The sequence below is a fragment of the Barbus barbus genome (genome assembly GCF_936440315.1).
Source record: "Barbus barbus genome assembly, chromosome: 10".
NCBI classification, from domain to species: Eukaryota; Metazoa; Chordata; class Actinopteri; order Cypriniformes; family Cyprinidae; genus Barbus; species Barbus barbus.
The window spans coordinates 16,969,495-16,989,192 of record NC_136738.1 but is presented as its reverse complement, the minus strand read 5'-3'; the positions used below and the strand labels follow the sequence as shown (position 1 = coordinate 16,989,192).

The following is a 19,698-nucleotide window of genomic DNA, read 5'->3' as shown; positions in this document are numbered from 1 at the left end:
ATCTATAATCCCTGTGTTGTTGTCAAAATACTCACGCACTCGGCTCTGAACGAGGTAACGTTCGCGCTACATGTGATATCCCTCCACATGAGTGTTATTGGGACTTTGGGAAGCCATTTCAGTCGAGAAACACAACTTAAGAGGTAGGCCAAGCGCTCTCAATAATTCCCCATTAATGTGTATAATTAACCTAGGCCATTTCATTTCCCCTGTACATCACAGCTAGACGCTTGTCCTGCCATGAGCATTTTAACCTAATTAGCACACTATGATGTAAGGATCCCGGCTGCCATTGCTAATGGTCTGCTAATGATCTTAAGGAGAGAGACTTCATTTCCGAAGAGATTTTTCAAAACATTAAATATGAAGCTTTTTGTCGAACCTTTTAGTGTTTTTTTGGTAATTATGCCACTGTGACACCACTATATACATGACCCCCCCCACCTTCACATTCATCTCTGCTATCAGTAATGCCAGATCGATTAAAATCATGATAGAAGCTTAATTACAGTCATTATAATTTTCAATTACAGTGGCAGCACATAGTGAGAAGAAGTGCAATTTGAAGACACTCTGGAAGGCAAAAAAAAAAACAAATAGACTTTTTTTGGGCTGTACACACACTGTCATCAACAGAGAACCATGTAAAATATATAACAGTGGTATATTTAAATAGTTAATATATACATGTTAAATACATGTACATATGCATGTTAAAAATACATATGCATAGATATTTTTCAATAGATTTTTTCCAGATATCCTGATTAATATATATATATATATATATATATATATATATATATATATATATATATATATATATATATATATATATATATATATATATATATATATATATATATATATATATATATATGTGTGTGTGTGTGTGTGTGTGTGTGTATGTATATTTGCCAACAACTGTGGCAACATCTCCAAGATATTTCAAGAGACCTTTAATTTATAAATCAAATGCCTTGTCCTAAAATAATATATATGATAACACAATATCTACTTATATTGTTTTATATAAAACTGTAATTCAAAACTTTTATTAAAATAATGTAATCTAAAGAGACAGTCCTGTTGGCACTTGAAACATATTTCCAATAAATAAAAATAAAAATAAAAAAATAGTGCAAATAAATAATACAGAACAAACAAATAAATAAAATTAAGTGCACATAAAAATAAAATGTAAAACAAAAAGGTGTTTTTCTTTTATATTTCTATTATCTTTTCATTTTTTTATGAAATGCTTGTCCTAAAATAATGCATATTAAAAGGTATATATGATAACATTGTATAAATGTATATATACATTTTATATAAACATATTCCATTGTCACTTTAAAATACCTCAGATTTAGAGACTGCATTTTTTATACACCTTCACCTTTTATTAACACATTCAGTAAAGAAATTTGTTGATTTGGAAAAGGGAAGGATGCAATCTGGTCCTCGGTATCTGGGTATTTATGGCAAAATGCGCTCATTAAACCATCAGCTGACTTGGAGCCCAGTGAAGAAGCTCTGGTGCCTGGGTAAGGGCCAGGCTGTGGGCAGCTTGACCGGAGGTGACTGCGTTACGCTTGGTTGAATCTGACAAATCATTGATATCCCGTACATAAGCCGACGTGTACGGCTCAAGATGCCAATGGTTATTAATTAGCATCTCGTTTGCAAGCGGGGCATGACAGGAAATGGAGGATAGCACACAATGCCGTCATTCCCCGCCTAGGAGGCCAGTGCTAATTGGGTCAGCCTAACTGGCTCCTGAAGAATCATGGGACAAATAATAAATTGAGGTGGGGTGGGGGTTACAGAATCGCTCCAAGCTTTAAACTGTGTCATTTTCGTGTTATAAGACGACGGCCTTGACTGAACCTATAAAAGAAAGACTCACTTTTATCAGAGGAGCTTTGATTTTCCACTTATACGATATTTGCAGTTTGGATACTCTGCATTTTTTATTTTTTATTGTTTATTATTTCCTGTCTGCACGATAAAAGGTCATAAACTGCTGTGCATATACTTTGGTGGATATCAAAATTCGCACGACGGCAGTTTTCTTCCATCTAATTTGAGAGACACCAAACATAGATGAGAATAATTTTTTTTTTTTCTTGGCTTTCCTGATCAGGGATTTATCCAGGTTTCATTTCCAGCACAAAGACGAACGGAACCTTGAATTACTAACAAAAAACAAAACCTGTGGCCTTTTAAATCACTTGTGGTAAACAGGAAATATGAGTGGTGGTGACAAAACCTCCCACAAAAAATGACATAAATAGCACTACTGAGCAAGTGTACTGTTTAGAAAATCTGGTTGCCTTGACCACATCATCACAATGCTAGCACACAACTAGTTATTGGATCCAGGCTCCACGGACCAAAAGAAAAAAATGAACATTGGTTCCATGCGGGCACAGAAAGCACCCACAACAAAGAGATTTTGACTTTCCCCGCTTTAGATGAGCCAAGTCAGCGCAAAATACAACCTACAAAGGCATGACAGTAGGAGTTCAGAGAGCTGCTTCAGTTAGGTATACCTGTGTTATAAGAGAAAGACAGGAAGTGTACAAGCAAAAAGTGACGTTTGAGCAGATATGGAGTTTATGCATATCGATACTTTGAGTGTGAAATATGCCAAAGTCAACAAAACAAGAAAATGGTGTGTGCATTATTATGAATACTATTTTATGCGCTGTACCATAAGCTGCACGGCATCTAAGCTCATTGTTCTTCATCTCGTCTTAGAAGACAAATACAACACACTGCAACCTAATTCACTGTAACCACACATTCCTTGCCTTTATTCATGGGAAAGTCATCCTGATATTTAGAGAGGGAAAGCAGTAGACAGAAACAAGTATGACTTAAGTGAGAATATAAAATAAACAGAACCACATCACTTGGCCGGGGTGTGGTGCCCACAAAGCAAACTGCGCTTTGGATTCGAAGCTCTCTTCCCGTTTATTGCTCTAATAATGAGAGAAAGGAGCAGCGGGAACGTTGCTGTGGAGAAGTAACAGACTTGGTGGCACTACAGGGATTTTCAGTGTCACCACAAGTTCCACTGTAACAGCTTTTTGGTAAGCAGAATAAAAGCTGAATGGATGTTCTAATGCCACCATTCAGTGAATTTATGACAATGCTTTGCCCTCGTGCCTGTGTGTAGATTTGACTACAGATTTGGAAATGCTGCCAGTGATTCCTATCTATGGTGGTACTTAAGCAGCTTTGAGGGGCAGTTGTGTAGATTCACAATGGCAGTAAAATATGTGTGCACAAGTGTCATCTGTAAAAATATCAGAGGAAAATGCATCTAATAAACACAAATCAATACAAATCTGCAGTAATGAGTTATATATTATATTATAAAGTCTGAATTTTTATTTATTTATCTGGTGAACATAATAGAAAACCAACCTGCCTCCTCCTGTCCTACAGTATGCATCCTGAGATTTACAAATATTAAATACAATATTTAATATTATACAGCAGTGCTTTCCAACTTTTTTTGTCTTATTTACTTCCTTAACTCCATCAGCACCCTCTCATCCATTAATAGGTTAATTTATTATTTGTATGCAGTTTTATTTACTTTTTTCACATTGATTATTATTATTAGTAGTATTAGTATTATTATATTGTTTAACATTTAACATTGATGTTTAGTTTTTTCTTCTTATTATTATTATTATTATAAACCAAAACATCAATTTTAAATGTTAAACAATATGCAGAATAATAATATAATATAAAGTGTCAATAATTATATAATAATAATAATCAATGTTAAACAATATTCAGAATAACGCTTCAAAAATAAAATAAAAATGTAAATTAAATAGCATAAAAAGAATCATTTAAATAACCTATTGATGGATGAAAGGGACCTTGATGGAGTTGTGGAAGTAAATGGAAAGCACTGCTGTATAATATGAAATATTGAATTTAATATTTGTAACTCTCATGATGGATACTGTAGGACAGGAGGCAGCAGGTTTGTGTTCTAGCATGTTCACCAGATAAATAAAAAACTTGTCAAGCTTTATCATGGAATGCAGACCTAGTTTTCTTTAGCACATCAGACTCTCAGAATATCGTGTTCCTGTCTAGAAATCGACTGTTCAATGAGTGTCTCTCTCTCAGTCACACATTAGTGTTTTCTGATTGGGAGACCTGGCATGGGCAACCCAACAGACTTTAGCACTAGTGCCAAAGGGCATGTTCCATTGGGGGAAGGGAGGAGGGGGTGCTCATCAATCTGAGATGAGTCCTGTGGCCCTCCTGTGCAGGGTGGTAAATGTGCAGAAGGGTAAAGTGGGATAGAACACCCCTCCTGGGAGATGGAGACTAGCCATATGGCCTTCTGGCTGTGCCAGTAACGCTATCATGGACAAGGACTTGAGCGTTGACACACGGAAACATGCACACACACACACATTATGGTTCATATTGAGTCCTCTGTTCACGTTGCATCCTGTTTATTGAGGACTTTTGTGTAAAAGGTTTTCAGATTGAGCACTATTTGTTGATCTCACTCTAAAAAACTACTTTGTAATCTATGGCAATCTTTGATCTGTTAACATTATAAAAATACGTCACAAACTTTCCATTTGTAAAAACGGGAAGTTCCGATTATAGTCTAGTCTGGTTTTGTACTGTCAAGGTCAGCTAGCAGTGCAGAGCAGTGTGATGGGTTACTTTGTTCTCAAAGGGATAGTCCTCCCAAAAATGTAAATGCTGTCATTAGTTCCCTCACACCCACATGCCATTCCAATCCTATATGGTTTTTGTACCTGCACTAGTTTTTCCTTCAATGCTGCTCAAAAAAGCTGAAATCAGGCTCCTTTCAAAAAAAGGATAAAGTATTAAACAGACAACGTCTGACCAGTTTCTGAAAAAAGCTGAGCCATATTCAGTGAAACGAAAAGCTAGAAAGCCTAGTTAGGTTGATATAATTAGCTAGATAGTCAAGTAAACATCAGTTCTGTTCAATTTCACAAAGTAAACAGGCGAACATAAAAAAGTAAACCTCTAATGAGAGCTCATATGCAAAGGTCCTTTTTGTTGATCATTAGTGAACAGAGTGCAAGGTTTCAGACCACAGAAGTTTGTGAAAACCTCTGAAGTTCACATATACCAATGAAGCTCAGATAACTAAAATGGACACTGATATTATTATTATTATTATTATCCTCCCACCACCCACCTAAATGATTCAGGGGCCCCCAAAATGTCCTGTGTGGGACCCAATATTTGGTTGTGTGTATGGATAGAGACCTACCTCCTCAGGTGGTGGAAGAGCAGTTTCGTGGTGTTGTGGTTGGGTTTGGGGAGTTGATGGATCAGTTTCTTCAAGGCTTGAACCTTCTGTGTGGGCTCCTTAATTTCTGTTGGCAGGGAAGAGATGATGAAATGTTTTGATTTGGGTATTGCTTCTTCATTTGAACCTCTAGGTTCAGAGAGAAGTTAATGTCTTTTCCATAATTTTTTCATTAGCATAGCTCATCTAACATCAAAATTTTCCCTAATACTGGACCATTACCCCTTTCTCTATTAATTATAGAGACATGCTCGAGAAGGCCACATGCAGAATATGTCCCATTCCAAACTGCTGACCTACCAAAACGGCAATATTTAATCGAATAGATTACTCTATTTATCTGATATTTCCATCCTACTTTTGATATAATTTAGTTCTTAATTATGATTATGAATTCCTTTAAAACTTATGTACAACATAATCCCGTTTAAGCTGCCAAAATCAGCAGCATTTAGTCTGTGTTTATGCAGCAATAACCTTTATGCAGTTATGCAAACACATTTAGTACAATTGCATGGCTATCTGACACCATTACACTTCTCAGCAAAATCATTTTGATTCTGTGCAATCACTTTATAAAGCATTTCACTATTAAACGGATGCAATTAAAGATGTTGTAGAAAAATAACCCAGTACGCCTGTAAAATCAAAGCATAAAGACCCCTAAACTTTTTCACTCTGGCTTTCAATTTTCCTACATGAAGGCACATGCGAGTGGTGTTAATGGTCCGTAATAGTCCACGTCCATTAAAAGCTGTTATGCTGTAACACAAGCTGTAACCGGTGACCTCTTGACCCCTCTGCTCTTTACATGTCAGATGGCTGATGACCTCATGGCAAACTCCTGAGAGGCCCCAACCTGTGCGCTGACTATTCTACATCAGTGTCACTACCTGACCTTTGACACTTTGAAGTTCCCTGAACCCATTATGATGGATATAGTAATATAGCTGATTGCATTATTTCAAGCACTGTTAGTGTAAAGAAGCTTGTATGGTAAACTAAGTAAAAGGATAATTTATTGTTGATAAGGAAGTTTGGAAGATTAGAGTCTATTTGAATTATTTATTCGATGCTTTTGATCAATATCATTATGGAACCTGAGCAGATGTTGAAATGGAGCTTTCACAGGGCCACCTGTGTGCACTCCAAACTCCCTCAGCTCAAATTTCACCGTAACGGATTTGTTTAAAAGAGAATTAACAGACCTTCAAGATTCTACAGCCACCAGTTTCAGCCAAATATGCACTACCATTCAAAAATTAGATTTTTTAAATGGTTTTGAAAGAAGTCTCTTATGCATGCCAGGGCTACATTTATTTGCTAAAAATACAATACAAACAGTATGAGAAATTTAATAATTATTAAATAATTTTACAATTTAAAATAACTGCTTTCTATGAAATGTATCAATGTGATGTCAAAGCTGAATTTTCAGCAGCCATTACCCCAGTCTCCTGTGTCACGTGATCCTGCAGAAATCATTTTAATATGCTGATTTGGTGCTCAAGAAACATTTTTTTCCCCAGACCATTTTTTATTAGCCATGATAAGTGTTTTCTTTTAGCATTCTTTGATGAACAGAAAGTTAATAAGAACAGCATTTATCTGAAGTAGAAAAAATGTAATGTGTACTTGCTGAAAAGATGTTTATACACACACACACACACACATATATATATATATATATATATGACTACACTACACTAAATCCAAGCGTATCAGTGTACAGTACTGATTGCATTGCATATACATCAAGCAGACCAAACAATTGTATTTTGTCATACATTTCAATTAACAAATCCTTTTAATATATTGTTATTTATATATAATGCTTACAAATTCTGTTTCATATCACATTTCCACTAAAATTGCCTCACTGTCAACTTGAATGTGCATACAGGCATCTCTTATACACTGTTGACATTCACAATTTCATATGGGAGAAAAAAAAGTTATATGAGTTCTTATGCTGTTCAAACACCTTTCACAGCATGAAGTTTATTATAGGTGGCCAAAAAGGTTCAAATGCATCATAAAATGATACCTAGTATAACTGTGTTGATTAACTATCATAATGAAACAAATTTACAATGTTGTCAATCAATTTAGATTGTTTACACATTCTGAGCAAAATCTCGTCTGTCTTCCTTACTCTAAGAAAACATCACTGGTTATTCCTACTGTGGCTGGCTAACAGCTACGCCATGCTATTCATGGGATGTGCCATGGAAGGGAGCTGGCAGTAGTTATGCCCCCAGTCTACTGTACTGCCCAGGATGCCCCCTGGGCACTAATGGAGCAGATGTCTCCATGTATACACCGCGCTGGCACAGGCTCTGCTAGCAGATGCCCCTGTCAGATGCCAGGTCTGTCAATTGAGCACAGACAGAGACCATGTTCTAGGACAGAGAGTGAATCTCTGACCCGCTCCTCTAGGTACCACTAGCAGAGGGACAATGTTTTGTGCTTTTTTTATAGAGTTAGCTATAACATTGGGGCTTAAAATTGTGCATACGATGCCCTAAACCACTCAAAATAGAATGTTAACATCAATTTTAATGTCAAGGCCACATAATTAGTGAAAAAATGTGTGTTACGAACTAGAATTCTTCACTACAGTTGACAACATTTTGTCATTTACTTTATTCAAGCAATATCTTTTTTTATGACTTTCTCTTCAAGCATTATCTCAGTGGAGGCCGTTAGATTTCTTTTGGCTTTGACACTGCATGGCAGTCGGCCTGTAAAATATTTAATCTAGTCATTATTGCTGGCATTATTGCTGTCATTAATTACTTTGCCTTTGGTGGCTAGCATATTGGAGATGGTCCCTTGTCCTGTATTTTGGACAGATGGTGGGGACAGTGTCATTAATATAAAACTCGTTCAAAATGCCTATACCCTAAATCAGCATGAATTCACTATGGTAAGCATTGTTCTTACGGTACTCGGATCAAAGGGGACTGCTCTTAAAATAAAGGGAATGTTTTGAGAAAGGCATGCAGTGGGTATAAATCCATAATGTGTGCATTTAAAATGTATTTTTTGTTAAAACACACGAATGCAAACCTCTGTTTAAAAACTCTATAATAATAACATAACATAATATATCCGAAATATATATATATACTTTTGGGAACACTTTACAATAATGTATTAACTAACATGAATGAAAAATGAGTAATACATTTATTACAGTATTTATTCATCTTTATTAATATTAGTTCAGGAAAATACAGTTGTTCATTGTTAGTCCATATCAATTCACAGTGCACAACTTTTGATTTTATTAACGCATTAGTAAACATTAACTAAGATTAATAAATGCTGTAGAAGTATTGCTCATTCTTAGTGCATGTTAACTAAAGTAATGAACCTTATTGTAAAGTGTTACCATACTTTTTTTAAGTAAAATATTTATTTATTCGTTTATATGTATTTTAATAATGCAAAATTACATGAAAAAAGTGCATGGATTTTTTTATATATATATATATATATTACGATCTTTAAAAATTAAAAATTAAAAAAAAATGTTTTCCATACAATCTTGCATTATTACAATACAGAACTAAAACCATTAATTAATACTGATTTATTTATTACTTAAACACTATTTATTAATACTAATTGAAACACTTTTTTTTGGGAGACGAGAATATTATTTTAAAAATGATTTAGTTGTTTCTTTGTAATATTAGGTATCATTAGTAATTCCTGGTAAATGTGTTTTTCTGTGGTAAAATGACAAAACAGGATGTCACTTTCTTACATTACAGTTCAGATGAAACATTTTTATGTAGCTACGGCTGCACAAATGAGACAGAGCCATTGCTACAGTGCACACTCTATAAATCAAACTGAGAGAATCATTGTTTTGTGAAAAGAGCTGATGTACAGTAAAGAATAGATGCACTTTTGGTTACAAAAATCTGTGAATATAATCCAATTACAAACAATGAGACCATCTTTACTGCAGTACAGCTTTGCTTCTCAGGATAAGCCCATCTGCGAGCTTTGTCTGCGGGCTTCTTTAAGCCCCGTCAAGGCAAATATTAGCACACGACAAATAGTCCTGCAGGTTATGATTAAGATTTTAAATGTATCCCAATTGAATACTTTGCTTTATGAATAACAAAGTCTTAGACGATCGGCGCTGTAATTTATTAAACATGAAAAACTTCTTTATAAAATATAGAGACTGGGAAGATATTTATGCATTTGAAAATATTTCTGCATGCTAGCTTTGCATGGCAATGAGGCCACGTTGCACAAATGAGGAAAGCTGCATAGAATGTAAAGGCTTGTGATTCACAGACTGAAGTTTGAAAGAGCATAACATCAGAATAGACAAACAATTATGTTATGACAGATGTACTGTCTGACGCAGCTCTGATTGGCATTATTTCAGCACATTGTTCACTACAATTGTGGCACTGTGGATTCTCACAGAAAAAGTCAAGATGGAAATCTTTAAAATCTCGCTTTTTAGAATACGCAATCGGTTCAAATGTGATATAAAGATACAGTCCATCTGAATGAACTTTCCAGATTACTACACAAACGCCAAATTGTGTGTGTGGGCCTGGAGAACAAAGCCTCCATTTGTCAACAAGTATGTCTTCGCTTTGTACAACAAGGCGAGCTTGTCTAATGGACAGGTGGCAGGACAATGTCGCTAAGATACCAGGCAATATGAATAATAGATTTAGTCCATCGTGAGCCAAGAGCTGGTGCCTGCCACATCCACAACAGGCACCGAGTGAAAGAATGGAAAATTAGGCCAACTGTTCACCTGAGGACCCTAGGAAGCCCAAATGTTGGTTTGCGGGAGCGAGTGCGAGTACATTTTAAATAAACATACAGATTGCAAGCGAGAAGACGAAATGTGCTCTGAGCTTCTCACAGATCATGAGCGAAGGAGCCGTTTAAATGCTGGGCGAAGTCTTAAGCCTGAAGATTACATATTAATAATTTGCCAAAACTTCCAGTAAACTTAAATTACTTAGAGTTCCACAAGATTCTCCAGAAGCAGTGTGCGATTGGGCAGCTGTCCTAATTGAACGGATCCTTGTCCAAAGTGCCGTTCCAGAGACCTTTAGTTAATACCACCCATTTAAAGGGCAGCCATGGTTAGAGGAGCTGTCCTCTTTTGACAGTGATGGACCAATACAGAAGACCTGAGCCACTCAAGTATCAGCTGGATTCATTGAAATTGCTTGTCAGTGGTCTAGTGAGATCAATGAAACAGGATGTTGGGCAGTTTCGGTAAATGAAATGTAAGACGAGCTCCAAGGTTCGTTAAACCGTGCCAATATTACAGACGGGGAGGAGCTTAGTAACCTACATACTAGGAAAGTCTACAGTGCAAACAATCTTGTTCTACAGCACGTTAGAGATGGCTTATTACTGTCCTGCCCTGTGTAGAATAGAATAGAATAGAATAGAATAGAATAGAATAGAATAGAATAGAATAGAATAGAATAGAATAGAATAGAATAGAATTACAAGATTAGGTTAGTCTCAGAAATAAACACACATAAAAAAACCCATAAAATATCCAATATTTAAAACTTAAAAAAATATTTTTAGTTAATTTATTCACATATTCATATATTGATTCATCAGTAATGAGTCATCAAAGAGATTCACTTATCATACTAAGAATGGAAGGTTAAGTTTAGTCAAATTATTGTCATGTATAAATTAACCCATTCCTAAAGTAACAAAAATATTTAAATGACTGAATCAGTCTGATTAAATTAAGGGTAACACTTTAGCATAGGGAACGATTCTCAGTATTAACTAGTTGCTTATTAGCATGCCTATTATTAATATATTGGCTGTCTATGAGTACTTATAAAGCACATATTCTGCATGACCATATTCAACACCCCTAATCCTACCCCATACCTAAACTTAACAATTTATTAACCTTACTAACTATAATAAGCAGCAATTTAGGAGTTTATTGTTTATATATTGTATACAAAAAAAGTGCATTGGCCTTTTGGTTTATATCTCAAGACTGAGAATATAAATCATTCATTGATTTAAAAAAAACTTAAACTTGCTGTGAATATTTTTTTTAATAAACAAATATGGGATTTGTAGGTTGAGTTTCTCTAAAAAGCATAGATAAAGTAGATATATTCAGACTATCAAAATATTGTCAGGGAAGTTCTGGAAACCTGTGTGAAAACAATCATGATTTACGCAGTTATGATTGGTGATGCTATCCTAAAACAAGACCCTCACGGGGCCACAAGAGGGAGCTAGGAAGTCCACTAAAATTTTGAGAGAAAAAGATTTATGAAAAATTGTGAAAAACATATAAATCACATTTAAACATTGACACTTGACTTAACACAGCCAACCTAATAAAACTATTTTCCAGAATATGTTTTAATTATTTGTTTTGGCATTACTAAAATGACATGGTTGAGGTCAATTATTTATTTATTCAAATAATGTTTTGTCTTTATAATTCTTACTTGCATTCTCCCTGTATAAATATACTATACCATTAAAAACAATAAAAAAGATGCTCAGTAAGGCTGCATTTATTTGATCACAAATACTGTAAGAGTAAGAACAAATATTAATGTCAAATATTACAATTTAAAAAATGGTTTCATTTTAATAAAAATAGTATTCAATCTTCACATGATCACATGATCCTTAGAAATCATTTTAATCTGCTGATTTAGTGCTCAAGAAACATTTCTTATCATTATCAATGTTGAAATCTTAATATTTTTGTGGAAACCATTACACTTTTTTTCAGGATTCTTTGACCAATACAATGTTTAAAAAGCAGCATTGTTTCAATAGAGATCTTATTAAGGTCTGTCAGTAAAAATATTAATTTCTTAAAAAAAACAGTTTGGGACTGACTCCAAACTTTTGAACTTTATTGTAATTCTGGGTTCTTGGCATTAAAAGGTTTGAAAACTTCTACTCTGAACTTATCTTCCGTCATTCCTGTTCACAATGTTTAGGTCCATAAAGCTGCAATTGTGCCTACAATGTTCTGCATTGCCTATTTGCTCTATACTTACTCTCTATTTACTTGTCCGTACACGGCTTAGTACATAGCTTATCGCCACTATGTAGTTCACACGGCCACTAATCTGAAAGTGTTTGTTTATAAACTAACAGGGCTTCAGAAACCGAGCAAGTCATAAAACAAAAGTGCATGACAAATGTTGTTTTAAGCACAAAGGTACATACATATATTTCACAGAAGGTAGATTGCCCACGAGAAACACCCTGGCGTCAGCTTGACGCTCGAGATGAGGCCCAGAGTTTGCTCTGTGCTGCTGGAGGGAGGTTACACGTGACACTAAGGCCGATCTGGTGACAGTTTCTGTCTGGACCACAGGCCCTGACTTTGCCCTCTGGCCTGAGAAATTCCCCCATTGCCCAAACAGGGAGTTTGAATGATCTCAGCACCTCCCTGTCAAAGAGCGACCCCTTTTGGCTGACAGATCTGCAAGAATGCGTCTAAGAGGGTCAATCCCAAATAGCACGACTCAACCCAAGAGTGGCGAGCGATTTAGCCATCCGCAGCTTGAATTACAGTTAGGAGGACTGGGTCAAACTAAGCTGTAAACCATGAATGGAAATAACTTGATGTTACTGTGGAGTACTTGAGCACAGTTTGAGTATTCTGAGGTCTCACATCTCTTGGAAAGGTAATTTATCATTCCTTGTAATACATTTTAGGGTTCTAACCCCAAATATTTGTTGCAATAACACTGATTCGCTAGTATCGATTTCAGTACTTACTAATGGCTTCCACAAACAAGTCGAAAAAGCGAAAGGGAAACAGGGGCTCTGGCAGTTCACGGAAAAACATCTTTAGCGCTCCGGTGATGACATGTATGTCCTCCCATTGGCTGTCGCCCAAGTCGAGCTCCTCCTCTGGGGAAAGAGAGACACAGTCAGAGAAGCCAACAGAGAGAATTAGAACAACAGTCGTTTGATGAGGAAATTAAAAAATGCTAATCATTATGTCAACGTTAATACGCCCCTTGAGAGCCAAACTCATTGTCCTGCTTGCATTTCACTGCATATCAAACCACATTGAAAATCCTTATCAAACAATTTGTGGAGCCTAATACAAACGAACCACTTTATATCTTTCAGCTAAGCCTTTAGAACCAAACTGATAATGTGTCATTTAGATGAACACTGATTCAGCTGCTGGCCTTAAACCAACCACTGATGATAGATAATGACTGAATTAAACTTACCTTGGTCAACTAGGAAGCGTAGTTTCTGGATAATGGCCAAATTGCCACTCACCCTGTATATCCCATCAGCATCCTGGCCTGTGAGGATGGGGTAAAGACATTTGTCAGTCAGTCAGTCAGCAAGGCACTACCACATTCATTTCTTTAAAAAAGAACCATCTTTTCTGAGCCATACCTCGTTTTTCTACTTCCTTCACACACAACTTCACAAAGTTGGGCACTGTGGTCCTTTCTCTCTCGCACAGGGTCAGCATGTGACATCCAAACACTCGGTCTGTGAAAAAACATGGCATTGAGAATAATAAGTACATAAAGCTAAATTAGGATTTGCTAACACTTTGTATTACAGAGTCCATGGCATAAGTGTTTATTTATTCATATTAAACGTATCAATAATGATTAAAAACAATTAATAATATATCATTAAATGCAATTATTAAATCAATATCATTAATACAATAAATGCAAAAAATGAATGATTACCATTATTAATAATATAATAATGATAAAAATAATAACATAGCTCTAAATTTAATGTGTTAATTTAGCACAATAAATTAACATGAAACAGTATTTTAAATTATTACTAATAATATTATTAACAGTATTAATATAAAATAGTAATAACAATAATAAGTAGCATAAAGATTAATAATAGTAGAACTGTCAATTTAATGAGGTTATTTAGTACAATTAATTATAAACAAATGCATTTAACTTAATAAAGCATCTTAAAGGAATAGTTCACCCCAAAATTTTGTCATAATTTACTCACATGTTTTTGTTCCAAACCTGTACAAGTTTCTTTCTAATATTGAACACAAAAGAAGATATGTTGAAGAACTGAACAGTTGTTGGTCCCCATTGACTTCCACAGTAGAGAAAGAAATACAATGGAAGTCAATAGGGACCGTCAACTGTTTGATTACCAGCATTCTTCAAAATATCTTCTTTAATGTTCAACATAAAAAAGAAACTCATACAGGTTTGGAACAACATGAGGGTGAGTAAATGTTTTTGCATTTTTGGGTGAACTATCGCTTTAAATTTGTGCATCTCATGGGATAAGATTGAAAAACCACGTTTATGTTAATTGTGTGGAAATAAACAATATACTGACTTTTTGTATTGTCTATTCAATGTACTCGTTTATCACAACAATGTCTTAAATCTGGGGGCTTTTTTCAACAAATATCTGCAAGATATCTGTGATTAATTAATCAAAAAAATATAATATTTTTTTAAATGATTGGCACTTATAATAGCAATGAGTAATTACGAGCTGCTTCAAAAAATAATTACAGATTAAGAAGAGCTCAATAGGCCTGCTTATTTAAGGACATATAATTATGAGCACTTTAATGTAACGTGTGACCCAGGAATTTCACAGCTGAAATGCATAGCGGAATGTTTTCAGGCAGTCATATTTCAAAGATGGCCCACAAAAGATCAGAACGCTCCATAATGAGCAAAACTACAGTTGTCAGAGCAGAGGTGCAAGTGCCCTCATCATTTGGCTTTCTGAGTTCATATAGGACCAGGCGAGCTGTCCCAGAGGCTTCTGGAACATCAAAGATGTCCTGCTCTCATTTCGGCACCCGCGAGGAGCTGGGGGGAAGTGGCGATGTGCTAAATGCATAAATGACTGCAAGCAAGCAACCTTTGCATACAAATGCACATTCAGAAGGTTTCCTAGAGAAATATCAGGCAGGAGGGGCACTTCTAAATAAATTACGTCGGTACAATATGGAACGATCCTAATTTCGAGCTAGCTGGCCTTGGAGCTCTGCCAGCGATAGCTGTGTTAGGGGCCACCTGCGCTATTCTGTTAATCCCACAGTAGTTTTATTCATTCCCTCAATATTGTCCTCTTTGATCTCCCATTTACCCCCACAGATACTACATTTAAGGGTCTTTTTTGACACCAGAGGAAATTAAATATATCATTACCTTCATCCGAGGGCTCCAAGTATGCTTAAAATATCCTTTAATGTTATGTTTGGTGTATGCCATGAATGGAATAAATTAGTTACAGTCTTTAAGAATCTGCGTCAGGGATTGCTTGAACTGTTATAATGTGTAAAGGAAAAAGAATGTCTTGCTTTCTTTTTTTTTAACTGGGTCACATTTGTGTTTAATATGGAAACATGCAGAGCCAAAATAAACTAATGTCCTAAGATTGCACATTCATATGTCATCACGTAATATGTAACCTGTAATTATGTAGCATGTAATTATGACTATTAACTGGGCTACAACTGGGCAAAGTTGTTAAATGAATAAGACTAAAAAACATGAGATATTTGAATCTGATAGTCGACGATGAGCTTAACATTGTAAAAAGATGATTGTAATTTTAACAGTTCCCTGAAATATTAATGTTCCCTTACTATATAAGGTGAAAAACTGTAAAATACCAGTTTAGTAGCAGCATGTTTAATAGCAGCATGGTTAGTAGCAGCATGGTTACACTAATTCGGCAGAAAAGGGCTGTTGGATTTACTGCATTTATTTCATGCTAAGTATAATAAAAATGCCCTGCAATTCTACTTTTTATATATTAAACACTTAAAGTCTGCTAACTTGGAACAACTAATTTTGTACTTAATGCACTTTAATTATGCGGAAGTAGTGCTGAAGTAAATTAAAGATATGCTTAGTATATTTGATAGTGCTAAAGTGGAACTATTGCAAGTACACTTCAGGTACACTTTAAATATTTTGCATTTAAAGACTGATATTATTTAAAGATCATACAATTCTCATCAAAAGTGACATTAAAACACATTTTATACTTGATATTAAGAAATGTGCATTGTGCACAAGTAGTACGCTAAATAAAGATTAATTATAAATTTTATATCAGAAAGTCAGAGTTATCTGTCAGTAAATATGTTAATAGATTTTAACTATACTTAATATGAAATAAATGTATTTGAACTATATTACTTTTTTTTACTAAGGTTATATATATATATATATATATATATATATATATATATATATATATATATATATATATATATATATATATATATATATATATAAATATATATGTACAATTTCATGGTTGTTCGTTACATTTTTACTGTACTCTTTACAGAATTATTCTGGAAACCACAGCTACCTTTTTTTTTGGAAATTAAAATTCTAATTTTAATTTTTTACAGTGTATTGTGTGGAGCGCACATGGCGAATGCTTCACCTTTAATGAGGCCTTTCTCCTGTAGCGTTTTCATGGAGGGCCGTCTGGAGATGAACTTCTTCAGTCTGTTCTTAACTCCATTCTTGTCGGCACTGTCTGAGGCGCTGTAATTCAGCTTTAACACTGTGCGGGGGATCAGAGGAGACACAGGAACAATGCTGTCACTGAACACTCGCCACATTCTTTTGAGGCTGTCTTTGTGCAGGTCCTCCTCATGCAAATAAGAGTGTCTCCTTTCTTCACACTGCTCAAAAGCACTTCAGAAACACTACTTCTACTGAAATATTCTCCAGTGTACATGAATATCTCATTTCACAGCATTTATTTATTGATTCCGGCCAATGTTAGTGTCAATATTACAACATCTTCACAAGTCCAGTGATTAGTATGTGACGAGCAAGAGCTCGGAGCTACTGCCCAGTATTCAGTACAGTAGTAAATGAATTCTCTTTGATACTCATTCGGGGCAGAAAATGCTGCAATTACCAATGACAGAAGCGTTTGGAGAGTGTCAAGTAGCTTGTAATTTATAATAATGATTGACAGAGAGCAGACTGACTCCGTCTTACTCAACATCTCAACGGAGTTCAGAACAGCCGTATATAATGTCTGAAATTCAGCTTCTGTTGGTCTCTGTCTCATATGGTAAATGATGTAATGAGATGCGCTAATGTATCTGCATTTTACAGTAATCATGTTAAACGTGGATGTTCCCGCTGTAACGCTGTCTGGCAGTAACAAAACTGCATGTGGTCAAGGTGCTGCTGTGCTTCCTGTTCAGAATGTGACCACAGCTGCACCGAGGAAAAAACAAATATCTACAATGCTTCATAACAGTGAATTGCTCAAAAACATCCAAAATCAAACGAGAAAAAAAAAAAAACAGAAATTATATGTTACTCTTTTTGTATATATACATTTTAGATCAAATTTTTGGACCATTATGATATTTATATAGTAACATGACAAAATATAAATTTATAACAAATTAAGTGCATTTTACAGATTTTAAATTTGAAGTTTTTTCTCTCTTTTTTTTTATTTCCATTGTTTTCAATAGATTCTCATTTCTGAAATATAAAAAATAGTGCTGTCATTTATTATGTATGTATAAATACACACACATGCATGTTTATATTTAAGAAAAATATGCTATATTTGTATATTACATATATTTATATATAATATAAATTATATAAATATATACATGCAAATACATTTAAATATTTTCAAAATATATACTGTATGTGTGTGTGTATTTATATATACATAATAAATATACACAGTACACACACATATATTATGTAAACAAAAACTTTTATTTTGGATGCAATTAATTGCGATTAATCATTTGACGGCACTAATAAAAAATAAATACACACACACACACACATATATATATATATAAATAATATTTTTTTTTTTTTTCTTTTGATTTTGTGGTGAAACTTGATCTAGACAGGTTTGGTAAACAGACCGTATCATCTGTACTGCTAAACTCGTGAATGTGGATATTAAACAGTGGTGAAGCGAAGCTGCAACCCCGACACACTCACTGTTTCTGAACTCTCTGTGTTGATTGCCAGTTATCACTTCTCTCCCATATCTCTCTTTCACACACACACACACACACACATACGTGTTACTCACTGATGGAGCGTCTGTTTTCAGATTTGGTCTCTTTCGGTTTAGGTTTGGTGGGTTCACAGGTCGGTCTGGACAAGCATTCTATGCTGTTGGACCTGTGTAGGGCCGCTCTACCACAGCTCTGGCCTCCAGCTCCACTCGACTACACCACAACATCATATAAAAGATTCATCACTTAGATACAGAAATGACATCCAAAAAAATGTGCTATTTGAAGTATTTATCCCAGTGTTAGATGTTTAGCTACTGATGTATTTAACCATTTATTTACCTACCCATATTTTAAAAATACAGTTCTTCATATATAGGATAAGACCCATAATTAAATCCGCCAATGAGTACATGCTAATGTAAAAAATGTATAAAAAGCTATTTTTCCTTTTAGCAATTAACTTACCACACTATCCACTGCTTTCTTGATGGCATCATGCCATTTACAGATGGTTGGAAAGTGATCTGCCTGCAGCAAAAACTCATGACCATTTGAGGTGGTTATCTGTTTGCAAAAGACAGTTGAAATGAAAGTTTAAAAGTGGCATTCAAACAAATACAGCTAGCAAGCTAGCACGTCACCTGCCAATAACAGACCAATGTATTAATAAACTGTACTACATCACAACTCTAGAACTGAATATAGCAAAATAGTACAATATTTTATTGCTTGCTTTTTCTAAATGTAACTGTAAGCAAATAAATGTTAGTTTTATGATGGAATTACTACTTTTATTCAGCAAGGACACATTAAATTGGTCAAAAGAGAGTATAATGTTACAAAAGATTTCTGTTTGGAATAAATGCTGTTCTTTTAAATGTTTTATTCATTATAGAACCCTGAAAAATCCATTCTAGAAAAATTCATTATACAATAATAATAATAATAAGCAGCAATATTGCATAAATTACAATAAAATAATTATTGAATAATTATTATAAAAACAAATTACATTTTAAAATATATTGAAATACAAAATAGTCTTTTTTTTCTTTTTTCAAATAAATGCATCCTTAGTAAACATTAAAAACACTTATTTTAAAAATCTTACCAAACCAAAACTTTTGAAGGGTAGTGTATGAGGAGAAAAAAAAAACACTCCCTTTTTTCCATAAAAGCTAAAAATGCAGTCAATAATAAACATTGTGTGAAGAGGGTAGATCTCAGGGATACAATTACACAAACAAACAAAAATACAACAAGAGGGAAAATGAGAAATCTCAGATGCACTAAGCCTTCTGACAAGCTATTAGTT

General features: G+C 34.6%; 1 protein-coding gene across 2 annotated transcripts in view; it reads right to left on the bottom strand.

The window, feature by feature from the left end:
- Nucleotides 1-19,698, bottom strand: part of LOC306876061 (rho GTPase-activating protein 15-like) — a 35,092-nt gene that overhangs the window by 2,135 nt on the left and 13,259 nt on the right. For both annotated transcript variants that reach the window (XM_079426959.1, XM_079426960.1), the window contains 7 exons: nt 18,849-18,947; nt 18,455-18,593; nt 16,805-16,927; nt 13,775-13,873; nt 13,600-13,677; nt 13,133-13,267; nt 5,300-5,405 (listed from right to left, as the gene is read on the bottom strand). In XM_079426959.1, the coding sequence (XP_079283085.1) occupies nt 5,300-5,405; nt 13,133-13,267; nt 13,600-13,677; nt 13,775-13,873; nt 16,805-16,927; nt 18,455-18,593; nt 18,849-18,947 (779 nt within the window). The remainder of the gene's footprint in view (nt 1-5,299; nt 5,406-13,132; nt 13,268-13,599; nt 13,678-13,774; nt 13,874-16,804; nt 16,928-18,454; nt 18,594-18,848; nt 18,948-19,698) is intronic.